Source organism: Primulina tabacum, chromosome 3 (assembly GCF_025594145.1).
Source record: "Primulina tabacum isolate GXHZ01 chromosome 3, ASM2559414v2, whole genome shotgun sequence".
Lineage (NCBI taxonomy): Eukaryota > Viridiplantae > Streptophyta > Magnoliopsida > Lamiales > Gesneriaceae > Primulina > Primulina tabacum.
In genome coordinates, this window is record NC_134552.1 from 15,751,100 (window position 1) to 15,766,679 (window position 15,580).

The window sequence follows — 15,580 nt, forward strand, 5'->3', positions numbered from 1 at the left end:
ACTATCCACTAAGCATTCATCCTGACATTTCATCGTTAATCTAAAATAAAAATATAATTCAATAAGCTAAATTCAATAAATAATGTGTAAAGCTTTCAAAGGAAATATTTTATTGAATAATGAAAACATTTATTGAATAACAAAATAAACCTCCATGACAAATCCTAAACATGAACTGAACATCAAAATAAAAACGAGACCACGATAACCTAATAAACAATAGAAATTCAAAGTAGGAACAAGATCAATGAAAGTAATTACTTATTATTTTCTAACACACCACCACCAATCAAATTATCTATATTTCCATCTGGATTAGCAAAGAAATCAGAGACGTCCAGGTGAGTTATATCAATTGGATCATCATTGTCCACAAAATTTATCTCCATTTTTCCATTTTCCTTGATTGGTTTTTGGTATAGATCCACAAGATGTTTTGCCGTACGACAGGTACGAGACCAATGCCCTTCCATTCCACATCTATAACATTTTTCTTCATATACTTTGGAACTTTTCTCCTTTGCTTCTTCATTATTGGAATTCCACTGCTGGTGGCTTGTTTTATGTTTCTTTCCATTTTTTTGCTGATAGTATCTTCTTTGGCCACGCCCACGCCCACGCCCACGTCCATTGTTATGATTTTGAGTGGAATTAGCATTCGCTTCAGGAAATGCAATTTCATATTCTTCAGGAAATGTAGTTCCATTTGCTTCAGGAAATGGTGTGGATCCAGTTGGGCGCATTTGGTGATTTTTCATGAGCAGCTCATTGTTTTGTTCAGCAACTAGTAAGCATGAGATGAGTTCAAAGTACCTTTGAAATCCACGTTCACGATATTGCTGCTGCAGGAGCACGTTTGATGCATGAAAAGTGGAGAATGTTTTTTCTAACATGTCTTGATCAGTGACTTTCTCTCCACAAAGTATCAGTGTGGAACTAGTCTTGAATAATGCAGAGTTATAGTCACTTACGGACTTAAAATCTTGTAACCGTAGGTGCATCCATTCATATCGGGCTCTTGGGAGAATTACAGTTCGTTGATGGTCAAATCTTTCTTTTAGATTTTTCCAAAGCTCTCGTGGCTCTTTCACAGTGAGATATTCGACTTTCAACCCATCACTGAGGTGACGACGGAGAAAAATAAGTGCCTTTGCACGGTCCTGTTGGGACATTTCATTTCCTTCTTTTATTGTATCTCCTAAATTCATAGAGATAAGGTGGACTTCGGCATCCAAAATCCATGATAAATAATTTTTTCCAGTCAAGTCAAGTGCTTCAAATTCAAGTTTGGTGATGTTCGCCATTGTAACTTAAAAAAAAATTATATAATTAGAATCATGACATAAATAGAGTAAAATTGCATTACTATTATTGAAAATAAATATTATAACAAATTATGCATGTTACTACTTTTACTATGTAATTTTGAAATTTTGTTATTCTATTTGTTAAACTAACATCGATGCAGGTGTACATTGAGATGTGCTCAATTAATAATTTATGTATCTATTACAAATTGCACTAATTACAAATTAGTAGCATTATAACCTAAAGAAAAAATAAAACTCTTTTATGCACAATTATTCTAAATACGTAAAACAAATATCACAGAATCATGCCCAACTTCGTAATCAAGCAATATATTTCTTGAAAAGGAAAAAATCCAACACTTTGGACTTAAAGAAATTATAATAAAATTTATGTCTTAAAAAAAATTACTCCCACACCTAGAATTTCTCACACCACTGCTGCGGTTGTGAAGAATTATTATTATTATTATTATTATTTGTCCAATTGATATAAAAAATAGTGTTGTGATTGACTCAAAAATTATCATAAAACTAGTAAATACTAGTATTCACACAATATTTTAGCGACTATTTAAATCATCAAAATCCAAATAATATAAATCTTAAATAAGCAATCCAAGATATGAAAAAAACTTAAATCAATACAACAATACATTTATAATCAATATTCTTCAAGAATATTGTCGAAACATATGATAGTTATCTAAATTCTTCAGGAATATGATAACATTATATTTTATATCAATATTATTCATAGATATTGATAGATCTTTATGATTTTAGATCAAGATTCTTCGGGAATATTGATAAATCTTATTCATCTATATTTTATTCATAGATTATCAATATCTTCAACATAAAGTTGTGTTATGCTACTTCAGGAGCATCAACATAAAATTAAAAGTTGTGCTTCTTCAGGAGCATCAATATAAATCTATAATTTGTGCTGCTTCGGGAGCATCAATATTAAATCTAAATATCGTGCTTCTTCAAGAGCATTCATACAAGAATAAAAATAAATTATTTATAAATTTTACCTTGAAGAGCACTCGTGCTGATAACGTGTTGTGAATAGTAGAGAATATAGAGAATAGAGAATGATTTTTTGTGTGTGCTTTATTCATCATTGGAGATCTCTATTTATAGAATAGATTTACAGAACTTGAATAGGTAACGATATAAATTATCATCTATAATATTTTTTCTTTAATATTCCTAATTAAACCATTATTCAAGATCATTTTTTTAATCCTGCACAAGCTCCATCGATTCTGGTTTGAACGCTTGGATCTCTCTCACGTTAGCCCATTGCCTTTGTCGATAGATTAGAGAATCGACGTAAGAAGATTCTTTGTTTCTACTGAATCCATCGTTCCGAGGTCAACCGAGTGGACACAGGAATATGGCTATCCTATTACCATTACAGCACACCTCCTGCACCTACCCACCAACCGCCGCCGCCGCCGTTTTCTTTCCCTCCTCCGGTCACCGTCACAATGTCTCTCGCTCGTGTCTTCGTTATTGTCAACTGTCCGACCACCAAACACCACCGCTCTCACCTTTGCAGCCGGGGTCGAGGACTGCAAGAACTGACAAGTCGTTTTTGAATGTGGCGGAAAGCTGCTCCGAGGCGGAACTCTGGGCCGCCGCTAATCTGTGCGTACGCACTTTCTATGAATTCAATGAACAGACCTTCGGAATCGAAGTGAGTGCTGTCTCGAAACCTTATCCTTTGTCTCTCATTTGTTACCAGCTACTTCCCACCATGGTGATTTATGCCATGTAGTTGCAATTCATGTTCCTGTCATTAAGAAAAACTGCTATGTTGGACTTGAAACCAATTTCGAATTCAAGTTCCATTTCAGACTTGATTTCAAGATATTGCACTGTGGTCATTTTGAGTATATAAAAGCGTAAGAGGTGGCTGGATTCATCTGCGGCTAGATGTAAGAGACCCAATTCATTCTCATTTTATTTGTTAACTCTGATGTTATTTTCTTCTTGTCAAGTTCTGTTAGGATCATAAAAGTACATGGCTGAACTTGAATTCGAAGCATTAAAAGAACGTGTTGCAGGAAAAAAAGACGGGCTTTAGAAAAGTTTCTTGTGTCAATGCTACACTGCCGATATCTCTAGTTTCTAGCATTTCCCATGATTTGTGCACTTTATGCAAAGTAAGCTCTCCACACTGCCATGCCCATGATCCTCATCATTTTATGTGCATGATGTTAATTGGTACATTTGTGCACTTTTAGCAAAGTAAGCAGTCCCAGCTAGCATGTTCTTCATCATTTTATGGGCATGATGCTGATTAATATGATTGGGGGAATCAGGATGGTTATTGTTTTTAAGATAATGTAATTCATGTCAGTTGGGAATTATGACCAATATGTTTTAAGGCTCATATGTGGCCAGAAGAAGCAAAAATTACATTGGATATTTATAGATTTGTTTTCTATGTTCAAGCGAAGTCAAGTTCATGGCAATATGCTCTTCTGTTTGTTGCTTCTTATACACAGAGATATTATTCTTGTTAAGCATGATTTATTGCTGATATGTTTGATTATAGAAATGGAGATTAATTCATTTTGGTATTTAAAATTGGATTCGTTCAAATGTTATTTTTTTCATTTCTATTTGTAGGCTGTAGCTCATGTTACCCAACAATTTAGTTTCATCCATAATTTGGAACTGAAATTACGCATGGCCTGTGTGGAAATGTGGCCTACTGATACTATCTTGAAGCCAACGTGAAAATCTAAATCATGTACTGTACATGGCCACCCGAAACTGAAAGAAGAAATGCAGAAAGTAAACAGCAAAAGAGATCATAATAATAAGTTAAATTTTATTTTCTAGATTATGATGTGTTATGCATGATTGCTAGTGGCATGACATAGACCGTGTTCTCTCGATTCGTTGCAGTTTTCGCGTAACGAAGAAGATCAAGTTGTTGTAGGAACTCTAGATCTGATGCGTCAGGCTGCCTCGTGAAATAGTTGGAATGAAGCCAAAGGTGTATATTCTGTCACCAAATTATGTAAATAAACACGTAGTTATTAGGAGTAAATTATAGGTGTTGACTGTTTTTGTGTCTTTTAAAACCACTAGCAAAAAAGCGCACGTGAACCCATATTTTAAATAACTAAAAAATAAATTAATAGTAAAAATATTTTTAATCTTTGCATAACGTGATCAAATCAATCAAACAACATTTCGTTCGGAAAAAGATAGATCAAAACAAATTATAAGAATTTGGAATAATGATCTATCAGATTAAGTACTAAATTGAACTAAAATAACAATACAAATACAATGATGTGAAATGATTTGAATTGATTAAGCAATATAAGAGTGTAAATAGAATTATATGAATATATTTTAATTAATTAAGCAATATAAGAGTGGAAGAAAATATTTTAGTATATGATGTTGATATTTATCTACTCATTACATCAATTAATTGATAAATATGTTCCTAAAATGTAAAAATTACATCTTGAAAATCTAAAATAATACTTATTTATAATTTGGAATAATTAAGAACATGTGACAACAATTTTTCATTTTAAGTTTTATTACAAGAGTATTACTTTTTATTGTGAATATCGGTAAGGTCGACTGGTCTCACATATAAAAATTCGCGAGACCTTCTCACAAGAGACTTAGTCTACACCAACATAACTTCCAATTTAGTTATGTTAACATTATACTAATAATTATTTATAGGAATATCTTGCTCTTACTCTTTTTTTACTCATTTGTGTCATTTTTTAAAACAATTTAATAATAATTTTATCTATGTACCATTTGACTCTACTTTTTTTTATACATATAATAGATGCCGTCATTGATTTTTTTTTTTTTTAGAAAACTAAGCTGAAAACGTATCAATTATGATAACATTTGTGAATAAGCTCAATTTTTATTTTTTTTTTCAAATTAAGTGTTTATTGATTTTTTTTTACTTAATGTGTGCTTACCTTTTTGTCAATATAATTGTCATTATATACTTGTATGTAAATAACTCTACAAATACAAATAAAATGTCATGGCATTATTGTTATGATTGAATACTATTTGATAATATATAAATATGAGGAGACCTAAATAAAATAGAATCTATGAGAGTAATTAAAACAATTAATCATTCAATTAATTTTATTTATTATCAAAATTAGTGGGAAAAAACTAATGAAAAAATTGATTGATTTTCTACATATTTCTTTCTCATTTTAGCAATTGTACAACAATATTTTTCTAGTATCATATCATCCGATGTATCATGTATGTGGATGAACGATTCATTTGTTCACACTTTTATAGGTACTTCTTATTCAAATTTATTAATTTTTTTATTAATATTATTCAAATTCACAATTAAATTTGGATTTACAATATATTATATTTGTTCATGCATTTAGAAATTAATAGTTTGACAAAATAAATTTAAAATTTTATCATGAGTCCTTCATATATATAATTTTTTGAAGTTTTTTTTAAATCTAATTATATTAAAATTTATTTTTAATAATTCATTGAATGAATTCAAATGATAGTGAAATAGAACAATAAATAACATAATTAATTTAATTTAGAATTTAAATGAAAGTCCAAGAAATTTATTAAAATGAAAAAAATAATTGATATTAATATTAAGTAAATTTAATAGTATGATTTTTAAAAAAATAGCTCAAACATTTAAAAACATGGAGATGACTTATTTGCTACATATAAATTAAAATATGAATATAACTCAACTTTATTTACAACAATTAGAAAAAATTTCTATCATCCACACATTTATATGTATATATATAATGAAATAAATTTTTTAAATGAAATATGACTTAATTAAATATTATTAGAATTAAAGAAAGATAAGGGAAGAAAGTCAAAATCACAAAATCATAACCATAAAATGTGATTAATTAGTATTAATTATTAATTAATAGACTAAATGTGAAACTACCACATATCTTACTTAATAATGAAAATAAGTAAGCATGTAAATGATAATTATGTCCTTTCACAATTGGAAAAGAAGCTATTAACAGAAAATTTGAATTCGTTTTCACTATATATTTATATTTTAATGTTTTTTTTCTTATTATCGTCTGAAAAATAAAATCATGTACATTACTGATGAATTCTATATATATTGGACATTAAAAAGTTACTAAATTTGAATTAGAATAAAATATAATTACTAAAGTATAATAATATTTTTCAATTCAATTGATTATTATTAAAAGGTTATCAATACATTAGATTTATATTGTACCTAACTTTTTCAAATTTTTTCCTTTTTTTGTTAATTAAAAACAATAAAAAAAACTAATGAAAGAATTGATTGATATTCTACATATTTCTTTCTCATTTTAGCAACTGTACAACATATTTTTCTAGTATCATATCATCCAATGTATGTGGATGAACGATTCTTCGTCCACACTTCTATATGTACTTCTGATTCAAATTTATTAACTTTTTTGATTAATATTATTTAAATTCACAATTAAATTTAGTTTTATGAAATATTATATTTGTTCATACATTTAGAAATTAATAGTTTGACAAAATAAATTTAAAATTTTGATTAAATATAATTTTATTTTCAATTCAATTCGTTTTATTTAGTTTAAAAATAATAATGATTATTTTAATTTTTTTTGTTTTTCATTTATCAATATTAAATTTAGAACGAAAATTATTAAAATGAAAAAAATAATTGATATAAATATTGAGTAAATTTAATAGTATGTTTATTTAAAATTAGCTCAAACATTTAAAAACATAGAGAAGAAAGTCAAAAACACAAAATAATAACCATAAAATATGGTTAATTAGTATTAATTATTAATTAATGGATTAAATATGAAATTACCACATATGTTACCTAATAATGAAAATAAGTAAACATGTGAAGGGTAATAATGTCCGTTCACAATGAGAAAACTTTTCTACTATCCACACTTTTATAGGTATATAGAAGATTTTGTTTGTTTTTTACTAGTACTATTATGAGGAGGCGTTAAGAATTGCTCAAAGCGTTTTTCTTATTCATGAATTTGTCAATCCTCGAGTTTTTCAATGGGTAATTCAATGTTTTCAGGCTTTGATAAGTAGCTGAATATTTTTTTCTATTTAATGACGACATCAATTTGGATTTGAATTCAAAAGACGATTGGAGCTGACTTTGCTAGGGTGAATTTCAGAGAAACAGTTTCGGGTATGAGCTCATGGCTAAGGGTAAGAGTGTCGCTGAGGCCTGTGGTAAGTATATCCTTCTCACACGTATACTCCCAACTCATCTCTTAAATTTTATTTGTCTTAGATCAACTTAGCTTAAGTTTGGTTTTTGATCAGGAATAATACACATGTGGCTGTGGATAATGAGGCAGCAAAATATATTTCTTTACATGAAAAGTGGTTTAGAACGATGAACCGGCGGGTGGGTTTTTGGACCGGCCTCGAAGGCTTCTTCTGTGGACCGCTCTTCCCATTGTAAGTAATGCTACCGTATCTTTTTTTGATTTTTCAACTTGAATCAAATCTTGTATGCATCTGTGAATGTTATTTAATCAGAACGAATATTCAAATCTATCTCTGCCTTCATTTGAGATAAGAATCTAAGTTTTTGTTATTACAGTGATTTAAATATTATTAAAAACTGAATTTGATTTGGCACTTGAAATTATTATCAACTAGTTGTCAATCATCTAAGTTATACACCATTAAATAAATTATTAAAAAAAAAATTGAGATGGATGTCTTATTCAATTTAAATTATTACTCTTTATATTAAAAATATTAAGTTGTCGATTTTAAATTCGTTTTGACTTTTTATTTTTATTTTTCACTTAAATTGTTAATTATAAATTTGATTTAATACTATTCTTTATATATACACGTCATTACATCTCGGCTCCTAATAAAAATTTAGTTGATTTTTTGTATTTAATGAAAAAAACCACTCCAACTTGGAACTGGAAATTTGTCACTCCACCAGCAGCCCCAATCTCCGGCAACTTACGGCGGCTCCGATAGTGCGAGAGAAAAAATATGAGGAGAAGAAAAGATCGAGCAATTCAAGCAGCCGGGGATGAAGATATCAACAAGAAACCCACGCTCAGTAGATATTGTTCGCCAGTGCACAAGATATTTACTCTTTGTTTGGTTCTGCGAATAATTAACTCATTGCTTGTGCAGACATATTTCAATCCAGATGAACACTGGCAATCTCTTGAAGTTGCTCATAGAATCGCTTTTGGGTCTGCCAAATTTCTACGTTGTTGATTGATGAACCCCCATTTTTATCGTGTAATGTGTTTTCGAATTTCTATTCAGGTATGGACATTTGACGTGGGAATGGAGAAAAGGTTTAAGGAGTTACTTGCATCCGCTTCTTTTTGCTGCTCTTTATAAAATCCTTGCCTTTCTCCGGCTTGATTCACCTTGGTTCATGGTAACTTCTGCTTAATTTTTCTTGTTATTGCTCATAGAGTCGGTTTCTTGTCTTTATTTTTATATTTGATCTTGTTGTATTGTCGTCGTATTTTAATCGACAAGACATATCACGTTGCAAAGGTTATCATTGAAAGCTCTCAAAGTCGAAGTTTGGAAACCTTTTGCAGACAAGGACCCCTCGATTGCTGCAGTCTGTATTCGCAGCTTTGGGTGATCTATACTTGTACAAATTATCCAAGATCTTGTTCGGGGACCGTGCTGCAAATTGGGCAGTATCCTCACGTGGGATGAATGCTTTCCTTTTTCCTCTTGTTTTTTGTTTTCCTACTTTATAGCAACTCCTGTGATTTACATACTGATGGCTTTCAAACTCTTTCATGTTGCTTCCCTTGGTTTGGTGACAATACATGTTGCTTAAATGATTGTGATGAAGTACTTAACATATGCCACAGCTCTTCGCACAACTGACCAACTGGTTCATGTTTTTCTGTATCACTCGTACATTATCTAATTGTTTAGAGTCGGTTCTCACACTTGTGAGTTTGTACTACTGGCCTTGCATTAGAGTATCTCCCAATGCAGTTTCCTCTAGTTCAAGAAAGTTTGCGTTGGCCATGGCAGCACTAGCATGTGCTATTCGGCCGACAAGTGCTGTCATATGGATTTATGTTGGTACTTTGGAGTTGTTGTTGACTCATGATAAGCTAAAGTTTGTCCTTCTCGATGTCGTTCCAATTGGGTGAGTAGTTCAAGTTCTTAGTTTTGGTTTACTTCCATCTGTCTCTATTTTATTTTTCTTACCTTAGTCACGGTGGACATTTGTTGGGTGAACTCTATTGAAGAATAACTCTCCTTGTCCATATTCCAATATGAGCTCACTAACTTGTACTTTTGTCTAAACGTTTAGAGTTGGTTCTCACGCTTGTAAATTTGTGATACTGGCCTCGTATTAGAGCATCTCCAATTCCAGTTACCTCCGGTTCAATAAAGTTTGTTCTGCCCATGGCACCGCTAACATGCCCCTATATTTTAACTTTTTATCCCGGTCCCTGACCATGCAAACCTGTTTATGCTTCCATTTGTTTCAATGTTTATTTTTCTTATCTTAGTCATGATGGATATTTTGTGTTAGCTCTATTGTATAGCACCTGTCACTTGCCTTACTCTGATATGAACTAACTAATAATATATTTTGGATTCATAACATTTACAGTGCAAAATACCTGCTTATGTTCTACTTCATATTTTATGTATGAACTAACTAACAAAGATGCTTGCTTTGTGTTCCAAATTTTCCCAGGGGACTGGTTCTCGGTCTCACTACATTATTGGATCGTTTAATGTATGGTTCATGGGTGATCGTACCTCTGACCTTTGTAAAATTCAATTTGTTTTCTTCTGGTGGAGACTATTATGGAACTCATCCATGGCACTGGTACTTTTCTCAAGGATTTAATGTCATGGTATTTACATATCTACCATTTTCCTTCGCTGGTTTTATCATGTCTAAACAGTGGAAGCTTTGTGGACTGGTTGCATGGGTTTTAGGAACATATAGTCTCCTTGGTCACAAAGAATTCAGGTACTGTGTAATTTGCAGTTCTATTTGTAAGATTGAGTGCCGACAGCCATACTTGGCTGCTAACGGTGCAGTTTAGATCTTTTTAGACCTGTACAAATAGTTCAAGTACCACAGGTGCTTTAGACAGTCGAAGAAATTGTTGTTCCCCAATACTTTTACTTAGCGCACTAAATTCATTTTTCAAACATTATTGCTTCTCATTATTGTCGGAATCCAAATATCAGGTTTGTTCTTCCTGTACTTCCTTTAGCACTGATGTTCTCTGGGTACTCCTTAGCGAAGTTAGGCTTATATGAACTGTCAAAGACGAAACTGAAAGAGAGTTCAAGCTCGTATGTTAAGCGCCTTTTCAAGCTGCGAATGGTGGTCTTCTTCTTGCTCCTTACCAATATCCCAATGGCATTATATATGAGTATGGTTCACCAGGTACATGATTTCAATTCTTCAATTAATCAATATGTCAATCGAAGTATGTTCTATTTTTATTAGAAGACCAAGAGTTTTCTGATACACGTGGTTACTATGTGTCTGTTTCGTTCTTTTTTACAAATTCACCCATCTGATTTGACTGGACTGCTACTTTACAGAGAGGAAGTGAGGATGTAATGAACTATCTCTCGAAGGAGGCTAGCGAGAACAAAGTGAAAAATATACTCTTCTTGACACCATGCCACGCCACACCATACTACTCAACATTGCATCATGATCATCCTATGCGTTTCTTGGATTGCACACCAAGGTGAAAATAACAAATTTCCGGATACAGTTTTTTGAAGATTTCAGATCTTTCGGGGATATGACTTCGTTTTTGTTTCAACTGGTCGTTCAATCAGCGAAGTCAAAGGAATGTTGGATGAGTCTGATCAATTTTTACTGCATCCACTTGGTTTTGCAACCGAGTTGGTCAGAAACTGGTCTTTACCTAGCCACATTGTACTGTTTGATGCACAAGAAAAGCTACTAAAGGAGTTCTTTTTGTCACGTGGTTTCCGCGAGGTATATATATTTGATTAGTTTTATAACCACGCTATGACGTGTATATATTGTGGACCTGTGGTAGATGGCAACTCATTCGGAATTGTTTTTCGACGGACAGGTAAGGCGATTCTTTCATGCTCACTTCAAGGTGGATCGAGAATTACAGTCATCGGTTGTTGTTTATGCGCTCCAAGGCTACTAACTTCGCATCTGATATAAATGAACAGGTCATCTGATCTGATTTCCAATATTTAACCATTTTTTTACGAAACACTTGTTCCTTAAATTATGCATTACACTCTTATTCTTTTTTCATTCGCTTCTATTCTAGGACTTCTTGGGAACCCTTCTCGTGAGATACTAATTAATTAATTCGTCGTGATCTTTGGTGGATAGATTTATTTGATTTTCTGGAAACGCGGTATCAGCATGGATTCTTCGAATTGGATACAAGTCATATATATTAAATCATATATTTATGAGGCTCGAATAAATTTATAATGTGTGGATTATGTATATATATGATGCATGTTATAATTATTTAAATAGTTGTTGACGGAGTTATCAAGATTTCAAGAGTTGGTTCGAAAAAATGTGGACTTGTCGTTACATGGAGGGGCTCCAAAATTAAACGCATGCACATGGAAGAGGTCACCTTCTTAATCGCTATTCGCTCCTATAATTAAATATTATATAATAAGAGGCTTGGGGGGATTTATTAATTAAGTTTTACAATTATTTCTTGATTGATGGATGGATGGATATAATCCATCACGGTGAAGCAGATTTTAGACTTTAAATTCAAATCATATTATACATTGTATCTTGAAGAAAATTGGAAAAACAAAACTGTAGAGGGATAAATTTAATTTTTTATAAAAAAAAATAGCTTTGTTCATATAGATATATATATATATATATATCCAAGAAAAATGGAAAAAGACCGTCCATGCTCGTAAATGTAGCGGAATATCAGATCTTGATCGCAGTAAGAAATATATAAACTATTATATCCATAATATTGTGTATGTTAGCCGATCAAGTATTATTTTACAAAGAAAAGTGGGTTAATTTGCATGGGAGTCACTTGAGCAGTGTGCTTTTGTTGTATATGTCTCGTTTTGTATTTTAGTTTTGACAAACAAAATGTGATGTTTTCTTTGGGTCTCCATTTTTCACATGAATTGGGGGCTTACTAGAGTAGGGACAAAAAGCTACACCTCAGCTACCCTTCCAAATGCTTCATTATCAAATTTTAGATCCATCATTCTATTTTCTCCTTTCATTTCTTGGATTTAATCCAAGCGTGTGCAAATATATATATATATATATATATATATAATAAGATTGAATAAAAATCATAAAATAATTGAAGAAATGCTTCGAACGGTCCAAAAACTGAAGTAGAAAGGCCGTGACTGATAAGGAAAAAGGGGTCTACTGAAGTAATGCATTTTGCATCTCCAAAAACTTCACCCTTACCTATACCTTTGACTTCCAGTTTATATGATTTGTTGTCTTTTCCCACAAAAAGAATTGCACGAGAATTAAATATTTTAAAATTTTAAAGGAAAAAAGGGAATAGAATAGAAGCACTGAAATAAGAATGAGATCAGATGCAAAAACATATTATTAATTCACAAACCCCATGTACATTATTATTAATTTACAGTCGAAAGTAGGCCGTTTGGATTCACGAGGAAAATTCAATTATTAACTGCTCACGATTTACCTTTTTCTTCGAATAATATTATAAAAAAGATAACCGAGACTTTAATGTTCATTGGGGTTGATGAAAATGAAATGGGGTTCTTCCAAGTCAACTGATTTTTAAATGTCTCGCAAAATAATTCCATATTAACCGAGTTTTACGCAGTATAATTCATGTTATTACATTAAATAATGTAATATATTATGCTAGGATTTTAAATATCATGCGTATAAACTTTCAAAATATTGGGAAGATTCATAAAAATACAATCTTGGCATGCATTTAATGAGATGTACAGTGGGAAAACTTTTTTTTCTGGTAGTATTTTACAGGCATGTATTAGATATATATAGTTTAATTGTAATTATTGGAGGTAGTTTACTTGGATCCATTAATGATGCTGCTGTGGCTGTGCTGATGAATTTATTGCTGCAAATTCAAATCTCACCATCTGTGCATCACATTTACTTACCCCTCCAGCCAGCTCTCTAGTCCTCTGTGATTTTGACCTTGCAGGTTTCTTCTTTGAGCTAAAAATTCATTCTGAAAATAAATCTTTTAGCCCTTATCACAAACTCTATATTCATCCCTCCACAAATTCTTTTCCAAAACTTGAAGAAACTATTTCTCCATTTAGCCAATGTTTTCCCACGTCTGCTCATTTATGATGTTTGAATAAAGATCCAATCTTGGTATTTGTTTCAAACTTTCCAAGAAAAATATGAATAGGGTTCTTGAAATCAAAGAGCAACAGCCATATTTTCTCTTCCAATCACCCCCACCCCCTATCGCCGCTTCAAAATATTCCGGTTCTGGGTTCAATCTGAATAATAAGGTAAGCCCTAGTGTGCTTCTAATCATAATAATCATCGCCATTATTTTCTTCATATCGGGGCTACTTCACCTTCTTGTTAGATTCCTATTAAGACCTCCAAACAGGGATCCTGATGAAATGGAAAATGTGACAGCCCTTCAGGGCCAGTTGCAGCAGCTTTTTCATTTGCATGATTCTGGTGTTGACCAGTCTTTTATTGATACCCTCCCCATTTTCAACTACAAAGCCATTATAGGAGTGAAGGATCCCTTTGATTGTGCGGTGTGTTTGTGTGAATTTGAGGGTGAAGATAAGCTCAGGCTACTGCCTAAATGCAACCATGCTTTTCACATGGATTGTATCGATACTTGGCTTTTGTCTCACTCCACTTGCCCCCTTTGTAGAGCAAGTTTGCTTCCTGATTTTAACACTGGTAACACAAACCGTTCCCCTATAGTTCTTGTTCTTGAATCTGGCGGTGAAAGTTCGAGGGAGATTGTTTCTGATAGAGAGGTTACAAGAGTGAATTCCCAGTTGAGTCCTCCACGTGATGGCGAAGGTGGGGGTGATTTTAAGCTGCATCATGCAGATCTAACGCAGGATTCTTGCGAGATTCACGAGGGCAAGAAAGTAATTTTGGGTGGTGGGGAAAAAGTTGTTTCAGTTAAGCTTGGAAAGTTTAAGAATGTTGATAATGGAATCAGTCATGAAGGTGGTTGTAGTAGTGGTGGTGAAACTAATGCTGATGCAAGACGGTGCTTTTCCATGGGATCATTTGCTTATGTAATGGACGAGAATTTGTCTTTGCAGGTTCCTATAAGAAACACTCCCGTGAAGAAACAGTACTGTAGCAAGAAACCTAGTATCCCTTTGACACCGGGGCATAGGCAAGCTATGTCCGAATGTGGATTCGATTCCAGGGTCGAATTTGATGGATTCGAGGCATTTCGGATTCTTGAAATCCAAGATGGTGAGAAGGGTGCCAGTGGTAATAGTCATCGCAATGGTAACAAGTCCATTGGTAGAAGCAAGAGGGAAAGTTTTTCGGTCTCGAAAATTTGGCTGCGGGATAGGATAGATAGGCCCAACGGAGTTGCTACGGAGTCGTCAAGACGCGCAGTCTCGTTCCGGTTCCCATTGCATCGGAATCCAGTGGGTGCCAATGAATTTAAGGCCAAGAATGGTGGTGGATGTGAGAGGACTATTTCGGAAATTGGTATAAGTAGGTGGGCAAATGGAAGTGAAGATGAAATACAAAGTTGTGACAGTTTGGATTCAGAAACAAGTGCACCATCTTTTGCTCGGCGGACTCTGCTTTGGCTTATGGGACGGCAAAATAAAGTGGTTCACTCTTCTTTTTCTGCTAATGTTTAGAGGGCTTTTTTATTTAAATTTGTTTTTTTGGGCATTTTGGTTGTTTGTTTCTTTTGGCAGAGAAAAATTGGTTGTTTTCTTGGTTATTATTCTTTGCATAAAATGTTTGGAGCTATCGTGTATACATAATTTTAATTTTGTTATATTATATTTTCTATGGGTTTATGCAAGATTTGATTTTTACCATTTCTTGCATGACACAAGTATCTATCGAAAGATTCCCCATCTTTAGTCCACGTACTACTACTACTACTACTACTATTCGAAATGTGAATGCATGTGTTCGTATTGTCAATATTCCTGTAAAATATAAAGTTTATCTTCTTATTTTGTTTTTTAAA

At 32.6% G+C, this 15,580-nt stretch overlaps 3 protein-coding genes across 5 annotated transcripts; 2 read left to right on the forward strand and 1 right to left on the reverse strand.

Annotated features, from left to right (window-relative positions):
- Window positions 1-257: 257 nt before the first annotated feature.
- On the reverse strand, window positions 258-1,172 carry LOC142538490 (uncharacterized). Its single transcript, XM_075643806.1, has one exon. The coding sequence runs from the start codon at window positions 1,170-1,172 to the stop codon at window positions 258-260; it is 915 nt and encodes a 304-aa protein (XP_075499921.1).
- Window positions 1,173-8,255: 7,083 nt separating this feature from the next.
- On the forward strand, window positions 8,256-11,717 carry LOC142540776 (mannosyltransferase APTG1-like). 3 transcript variants are annotated; one of them, XM_075647154.1, is made up of 10 exons: window positions 8,256-8,584; window positions 8,661-8,778; window positions 8,948-9,052; window positions 9,233-9,519; window positions 10,081-10,362; window positions 10,587-10,788; window positions 10,950-11,101; window positions 11,196-11,358; window positions 11,459-11,567; window positions 11,672-11,717. In XM_075647154.1, the coding sequence occupies exons 1-9, from the start codon at window positions 8,376-8,378 to the stop codon at window positions 11,540-11,542; spliced, it is 1,602 nt and encodes a 533-aa protein (XP_075503269.1). In that variant the 5' UTR covers window positions 8,256-8,375; the 3' UTR covers window positions 11,543-11,567; window positions 11,672-11,717. The 3 variants fall into 3 exon arrangements, with proteins under 3 accessions (XP_075503269.1, XP_075503268.1, XP_075503270.1); XM_075647155.1 differs by having other exon boundaries at window positions 8,264-8,445; window positions 8,523-8,584; window positions 11,459-11,717; XM_075647153.1 differs by having other exon boundaries at window positions 11,459-11,717.
- A 1,697-nt stretch (window positions 11,718-13,414) lies between these two features.
- Window positions 13,415-15,250, forward strand: LOC142540777 (RING-H2 finger protein ATL13-like). Its single transcript, XM_075647156.1, has one exon. It carries the CDS (start codon window positions 13,773-13,775, stop codon window positions 15,237-15,239), a length of 1,467 nt encoding a protein of 488 aa, XP_075503271.1. The 5' UTR covers window positions 13,415-13,772; the 3' UTR covers window positions 15,240-15,250.
- The last annotated feature ends 330 nt before the right edge of the window (window positions 15,251-15,580 follow it).

Excerpts from the sequence above, each read along its gene's own strand:
- LOC142538490 (XM_075643806.1), bottom strand. The coding sequence starts at position 1,172 with ATGTCCCAACAGGACCGTGCAAAGGCACTTATTTTTCTCCGTCGTCAC.
- LOC142540776 (XM_075647153.1), top strand. The coding sequence starts at position 8,376 with ATGAGGAGAAGAAAAGATCGAGCAATTCAAGCAGCCGGGGATGAAGAT. Across the intron at positions 8,779-8,947 it reads TTGATTCACCTTGGTTCATG|ACAAGGACCCCTCGATTGCT; the intron begins GTAACTTCTGCT and ends AACCTTTTGCAG. Across the intron at positions 10,789-10,949 it reads ATATGAGTATGGTTCACCAG|AGAGGAAGTGAGGATGTAAT; the intron begins GTACATGATTTC and ends GCTACTTTACAG.
- LOC142540777 (XM_075647156.1), top strand. The coding sequence starts at position 13,773 with ATGAATAGGGTTCTTGAAATCAAAGAGCAACAGCCATATTTTCTCTTC.